General features: G+C 47.5%; 2 protein-coding genes across 3 annotated transcripts in view; one reads left to right on the top strand and one right to left on the bottom strand.

Annotated features, from left to right (window-relative positions):
- The window catches only part of LOC109478107 (succinate--hydroxymethylglutarate CoA-transferase-like), a 51,387-nt gene that overhangs the window by 27,229 nt on the left and 16,835 nt on the right, over window positions 1-7,323 (top strand). The gene's annotated exons all lie outside the window — the stretch shown is intronic.
- On the bottom strand, window positions 2,333-5,684 carry LOC109478109 (inhibin beta B chain-like). The gene is made up of 2 exons (XM_019779596.1): window positions 5,006-5,684; window positions 2,333-3,734 (listed from the first exon to the last, which is right to left on the bottom strand). Exons 1-2 carry the CDS (start codon window positions 5,524-5,526, stop codon window positions 2,900-2,902), a joined length of 1,356 nt encoding a protein of 451 aa, XP_019635155.1. The 5' UTR covers window positions 5,527-5,684; the 3' UTR covers window positions 2,333-2,899.

A 7,323-nucleotide genomic window follows, 5' to 3' on the forward strand; every position in this document is an offset into this window, starting at 1 on the left:
GGGGGGGGTAGCACTTCTCTTCTCTCCCAGCAGAGGTTTGGGTTTTGGCTTATTTTTGGTAGCCTCATTCGCAGACTTATGGGGTGGTGGCGTTATTTTTTTTCAATGCTTTGAGGTGAGCCAAACCCCCAACCTCTGCTTGGAGAGTAGCAGGCACTTCCCCGCGTCGGGTGGTTTGGGTTTGGGCTTACTTTTGGCGTGTTTTTAGGCTTTTTAAATGGGCTTCATTTTTGCACTGGTATCTCTTAAGGTAAGCCCGATAAAAAGCCTAAAAAAACGCCAAAAATCCCACCCCAAACCTCTGCTTGGAGAGTAGCAGGCTTCTCCACGTCGGGTGGTTGAGTTTTGGTTAATTTTTGGCGTGTTTTTAGGCTTTTTTAGCGGGCTTTTGTATCTCATTTTACACCAACTCAACCAGTGCAAAAAGAAAGCTCAATGAACGCCTAAAACACAAAGCCAAACCCCAAACCTCTGCTTGGAGAGCAGTCGGGTGGTCCGTCCTGTGTGTCAACACCCCTAGGGGACAGCATGTGCCTAAATAGCAGACTTCATTATCGTCACTCCGCACTACATACCGTGCCTCTTTACACCCAATGTCCACTGCCTGCCCAATCTTATCGGAATCACCCCATCTCGATCCATTGTCCCGCCTGCCAAAATACTGTTGCTGTACCATCGATCAACTCTATAGGCTCCGGTGCTAAGCACTGTGGCGTCGTATCAATGCCGGAATACTTTCCCTTTGTGTCTCGCTCCGATTTCATGATATTGGAGAGCTGGGAGTTCCAGCAGAATTTGCATCGTCGTAGTATAGTAAGACCAGTATAACAACGGCATAGAAGTCCAATAACATCCATACATACAGAGCGAGGGTTGAGTGGCAATAGTAGCTAGAAAAGCTGTCCTTATGAATGTCTGAAAGGCAATGTATTTGCTGCTTTGTTGCTGGAAGGAGTTAATTTTGTGGAGCAGGTTTTTATGTGACAAAATCAGCTGTAGTACAAAACGTATTTCATGTAGCTTGTCAGGTTTAAGTTTCCTTGTTTTACTATCTGTATTTGACCTAACAATTCTTGCTTGTTTCTGAAAAAAAGGGTGCCCGGTTGGAGCACGAGAGGGTTCTTGTTGTTACAGCCACGAGTTTTCAAGTTTATTTTGATCCCCTGGCTAAGAAGGTCGCGTGGGTTTGGGGATTTAGGGGCGACCTTGGTCGCGGTGCCTATTGCTGTAACCGAAGACACGCTTGTTTGAAAACAGCCTTACCGTGTCGAACCCAACCTTGGTGTTGGTAGTGGAGTTTTAGTCCCCACCAGACGTCTTTTGCGGGCTGAATAAATCGTAGAAATCGGCCTAAAAATGGTATTGATTGGCGAGAGAAGGTAGCCGGCCATCGACGATCAAATTGGCCAATTTCTGCGATTTATTCAGCCTGCAAAAGAAGTCTGGTGGAGACTAAACCCAACCTTGGTGTTGGTAGTGGAGTTGCTCTCTCGCTCCTTTGCTCTCTCTCACTCCAATTTTGTCTTCTTTTCAGAAACACGAATCGTTGGGTCAAGTACAGATAGTAGTGAAACAATGAACCTTGTTGACAAGCTACATGAAGCACGTTTTGTACTACAACTGATCTTGCAACTACGTAAAAACCTGCTCCACAAAATTAAATCCTTCCAGCAACAGAAAGCAGCAAATACATTCCATGGTTTCAGTTGATAAATTTCGAAGCTTTAATAACACGTTGCGAGGCTTGTTATGTTGTCTGTGCTGATTTTTTCACTGACCCTCGTTGTTCGGTGATATGGCTCGGTAACGGACATCCCCTCTTGGTTGTAGACAGGTAAACATGGGAATGGGGACTGCATTCCTGAAGCTTTTTCAGCACTGGTCTGCGTTCCGTGTGACGTACGGGTATTATTTGTTTCTGCACGTCTGGTCTTCGGTGTTTGCTCAGGTCCGGGCCTCCCTTTTCAGTCGGTCAGGGGTCGCCGCATACCCCGGCTTTTGTTGTGTGCAAGTTTTGTCTGGCTTCGTTCCTTTGCGAACAACTGTGTCATCAAATACTGCAAGTCTAACTCTCCTCTCGCTGTCTTTTATTACTACTTTACAGAGTTTCAGTTGTTAGCGTGTTTTAATGTATGTAATAACAGGGTGGGGGAAAGGTTTGTTTTGCCTTAAGGGTGAAGATTTTGTCTGTGTCATCAAATACGGCAAAATCGGTCTAACTCTCCTTTCGCTTTGTAAAGCATCGTCTTTTCTTATTACAACTTTACAAAGTGTCAGTTGTAAGCGTGTTTTATTGTTTGTACTGCGTAGACAGGGTCGGGAAAATAATGTTTGCTTTGCCTACAGGGTGAAGATTTTTTAAAACCTTCGAAAGGGAACGGATACTTTGCCACTTTTCAAAAAAAATCTTAATATTCAGTTCCCTTAATGTCAACAAAGGTCAATGACCTAGACCGCGTGTCGCCGAGCACAATAACACGAGTCTAAAGAACTTAGAAGACTGCTTCGCATCTTCAATTCAAGGGTTGGGTTCGGTTGACTCGACTCGTAGCTCAATCAATTGCAGCATTTCATCACTGGCGACTATACAATCATTTGGTTGCTAGTTTTACAAATAGTTTACAAATATATCTCATAATCTCTCTCATTTGAACAAACACACATGTACATGCCTTTGAGGCGAGAACACAATACGCCAATATAGCGATATACATACCACGCAAGTGCCAACGGCTCCCTATGGCGGGCTTGAATTCCAATTCAACATTCCAGAAACGGATTTCAAATGCCGGCCAGGGCTGCGTAAAATCGGTTACTAGGGGGGGACAGATACCTTTTGGATGCCGACGTATCTGTCCACGATTCTCTTTTGAGAGTCCGTTGTTCCTTTGAAAGGAACTTATTTGCACCCACACTCGTCGACGACCATGTTTCTGACGTCGGCCTTCACAATGTTATTGTCTTTGTCAAAATACAACATTGAAATGGAGCTCATTTTCGTGGGCGTGCAGCATGGAGAGATGTAGGTAGCGTAGGGGGTGTCGAAACGTTTCTCGTCCCCGAGAAGGGCATGGAAGGACGCTGTAGTCTCGGGGTACTGTACTGAAGGGCACTCCCCCGCGCAAAAGTTCGCCTGGTACCCTGGCATTGGAGCAATAATCCAATCGTCCCAGCCAAGCTGCTCGAAGCTTACGAAGAGGGAGTGCTTTCTGCACGCTCCTCTGTCCGCCTGTCTCTTACTTCTCCTCTTCCCAGGCTTCGAGCGCGTTCTGAGGACCAGGAAGGGGTGGTGGGGGTGCTTCACCTCGTCTAAATCGACGTCCTGTAGTTTGTGATGGAGGCTACTACCGTCGGCGGCGCCCTCCTCACCTCTACGTCGACGCAGGACGCTGACGTCGCTGAGCAGCATCGGTTTCACCACGCTGCCGCAGCCGTGACACCTGACGCGGAACGTCACCTTCTTCTCACCCGTCTCCAAGACGTCCCTCAAGGCGGCGGCGACGTTGAAGGAGTGCCAACCGCTCCTTGTGACCAGAAGCGTCTTTCTCACCACAGTGTCGAGCTGCTGTAGCCCAGGCCCTGCCGACTTCACCCGCGCCAGGTCCACTGTAACCGACACGGGCTTCCGAAGGGCCATCTTGTCCGCGTACAGTTTCAGAAACACCCAGGTCACGGCCCGCGACGCGACCGTCGTCTCAGCGTTGTTCTCCGACGTTTTGAACTGGATATATTCTCTCCCCAGGTCGCCATCCGCTGCAAAATACAATTACAATACATATAAACACCTAATAAATAATGGTAGATTGCAGAGATGTGTTCAGGGCTCTCCCCAGGCAATGAAGCAAGTCTCCTAAAATGTTCAAATTATGGGGTTTTCCCTTAGTATTTTCATGAAAATTTGCTGATTTTTCATCAACCCTAATAATTTCTGGGGAGACACCTACTTAATGATGGTAGCTAGGTTGCTAGCCTCTACCAGGCTTCGGGAGGCGGCTGGAAAGAGTGGAAATCGTCCAAATAGAGAGATAGCATGCCAGGGGAGTTGGTCTGCTGGAGAGAACAGTTTGCCGCACCCCTGGCATGCTATCTCTCTATTTGGCCAATTTCTACTCTTCTAGCCGCCTCCCGAAGCCTGGTAGAGGCTATTAGATTGCAGCGATGTGTTTATGGTACGGGCTATTGTAAGTCCATTAGTGTTAACTATACCGCCCAATACTACACCACGCGTGGTAGCGCGTGCCTAAATACCAAACAGCGCGGCTCGAATAATGGCCTTCCGAAGGTATGTTAAACCCCAGGGGCCACATCCCCGCTTATTATCGCGAGGAAACAAGACACTTAAGTCACAATAATTCCCGTACTGACGACAGATCGCCGGGTTATATTGACGTTCTGCGGTCGAAAAACAAAAATGTTGTGTCTCCACCCACACCTGGCTTTCTCAAAACAATACCTTCATTTTCAGTCATCGAATCAGATGCTTACAACTACGTTTTGTCTAGGTAGGGTGTGATTAGAAACGTTATACAAAATCACGATTACTAATATTATGCCGGTTAAGAGGGCTAGCCCAAGCGTGTCGAGAAGAACTTCGGAAGTAATTAACCAAATCCTACAGGCTACGGGGGATAAAGGCCTAAAGATCCCGACAAACAAGCCCGAAGGCCACTCTCAAGAACCAATTGGCCTTGTAGTCCAACCGTATACTTTGTGCCGGCGCTACATACACCGAGTCCACTCATAACAGTAGCCTCTGTAGCAGGCTTATAGAACTGGTGGTCTTCGGCTGTTTTCTGATTAGCCCAGTTCAAAAAACGGGGGTAATTCAACCAGTCCGGCTATGTTGCCTATATGCAATCAGAAAATAGCACATTAAAGCTCCCAAAGACCTTGAAGACCCCCCAAACCCCCAGGTTCGGCGTGCTATGGAGGCTATTATAACAGTGCGATGCTATTGGGAGCTAGCACATAACGTACTTGACCTTAACGTTGTAGTAATAACAGCGTGGCTTTCTTCTTACCTGCTTCTGCAAAGCTGATGATCTCTACTGTTTGCACTTCTTCGTGCTGTTCTTGTTGTTGCCCGTCCAAATCCTGGTCTTCGGGAGCAGGAGTGGCGACTTGGGTGATGAGGTCTTCGGCGTGCAGCCTCCTAAGCGCCGAGTGAATGGCCCTTCGCGGCACGGCCTTGGTAATGTTGGGGCGAGCGTCCAGGCCTAACCTGTCGAGAATCTGCCTCTTGATAAGCTCCAGTCTCAGCGCGTTCTCCACCTTGCCCTGGACGTCTGTTTCTGGTGGAGAGGAAGAAGAGCAGGTGGGGCAGCGTCGGCTTGCAGTGCTCGCCGCCTCCGCGCACACCGTACAGACGGCAGCCCATAGGAGCACTAGCAGAAGGACCCGCTTGCCCCCATCCTGCCAGCCCATGGTGTACACACCGCCGTATGTTGCCCCGGACCAGCTGGAGCTAGTAGTAGAAACGCCCCTCGGAGTGCGCTCTCCCCAAGCCTTTGTTATGCAGATTGGCATGGCAAGCACGCTACTGTGTTTCCCTCGCTGGCAGGTCTAATAGATATTCCCTTGTCCAACGACAGAGGTGGCTGACGGCCGTCCCCGCCTTTCTGTCAAGCGTACAACAAGGAAGGGAATCAATGGTGTAATTTGAACTGAAAAACGTCGCCCGAGCATGGAGCGGTGTTGGGGAGTGAAAGACCCAGGGATGTACCATTTATGGGCTAGATGGGGAATCATAATAATAAACTGTTTTATTGGAAATTCATGTCCAAGGGCTAATTGCAAGTACAAAAGAAACATTTGGTACAAGAACAGGTAATTAATACACAGAGAACTACTGATAACTCCTACAAACTACCGGGTTTGACTTGATAATCTTGATAATTGATTAAGATCGATGTCGCTTTCATTCATAATTTTTCTGTTACTAGTGTTAGAGAATTCATGCATGTGAAGGGTAGGATACAAATGTACGTATGTTTTCTTCTTGATTTGAGCTCACGTCATACCACTAATGCTAAGTAGACCACTTGCGAGTATTAAACCTCCGTGACTAGCACCATAGGACGATATTTTGCTACTAACAATTTAATCGACATTTATACTCATTATTGTTGTATTGATGCTATTATTATTGCTTTGAAACACCAGGGGGCTTGACTCTTAATTTACACCAAATAGATACCCCTTTCCCTTAACAAATGAGCCTAGGAAGTACACAAGGTCAAGGTGTTCTTCCTAATGCATATATATATGGTGGAGACTAACATTTAGCCTCTACCAGGCTTCGGGAGGCGGCTGGAAAGAGTAGAAATCGGCCAAACTGTCCTCTCTAGCGGACCAACTCCCTCGGCAAGTTATCTCTCTTTTGGACGATTTCTACTCTTTCCTTCTAGCTGCCTCTAATGTTAGTCTCCACCAAACTAACAGTGCAGGTTTTAAAAAAAATAGCCAATAGGGAGTTTAGCCACCGTAGAATTCATTTCTCCACGTAGCCTGGTAGAGGATAACTAACATCACCCCCTCGGAAGCCTAGGATGGTAGAAACTTCCCCGAGTAAGCCACAGGGGGTCCCCCCACCATACCACCCCGTCCAGCCGTCAATCATCGCTCGAAGGTGCAATCATTGGTGAACCGTGCAGGCGAGCGCCTCCGTTTGGAGTTGGCGCATTCACAGCCAAAAGTGCGTGTAACTGAGACGCGCGGCTGGACGTGTATTGGTTTTGTCTCCGGTATGCTAGGTGGTGGTGGACGTACCAAATACTAAGGCCCTTTTACACTAAGATAAGGTTGTCCGGATCGAGCCGAATTGATTCGGATTGATCCAGCTTCGACCCGGCTCGAAGATGGCTTGAAGCCGGACCAAAGCGAATCGGTTCGGCTCGATCCGGACAATTTTATCCTAGTGGGAAAAGGGCCTAAGTGCCTAATATATACCAGCTCAGAAAAGAATAAGAAATAGCCATGCTTTCAAGTACCATTGTTATGAACCAAGGATTGAGGTGGAAGTTACTGTCACCAAGTACAGTAGTATAGGGGTATTGTCATTTGATAGCTTTAAACAATGTTAAGAGTTAGATGTTTAAGGGTTAGGTGTAACAAGTCGTTCGGTGTAATGTAGCCAGCTGCCGCCGCGCCGCGTGCCTGCGAAGCTGGTGTGTTACGCCGAAGGGTGGTTATACGGGCTATACAGATACAGAAGATGGTGTGTTACGCCGAAGGACGGTTATACCACCGGAGGGTACATTTAGCTTTAAACAATGTCTAGAGCTAGAAGTTCAAGGGTTAGGTGTAACAAGTCGATCGGTGTAA

The sequence above is a fragment of the Branchiostoma belcheri genome, unplaced genomic scaffold (genome assembly GCF_001625305.1).
Source record: "Branchiostoma belcheri isolate BF01 breed outbred unplaced genomic scaffold, Haploidv18h27 scaffold42, whole genome shotgun sequence".
In the NCBI taxonomy this organism is placed as follows: domain Eukaryota; kingdom Metazoa; phylum Chordata; class Leptocardii; order Amphioxiformes; family Branchiostomatidae; genus Branchiostoma; species Branchiostoma belcheri.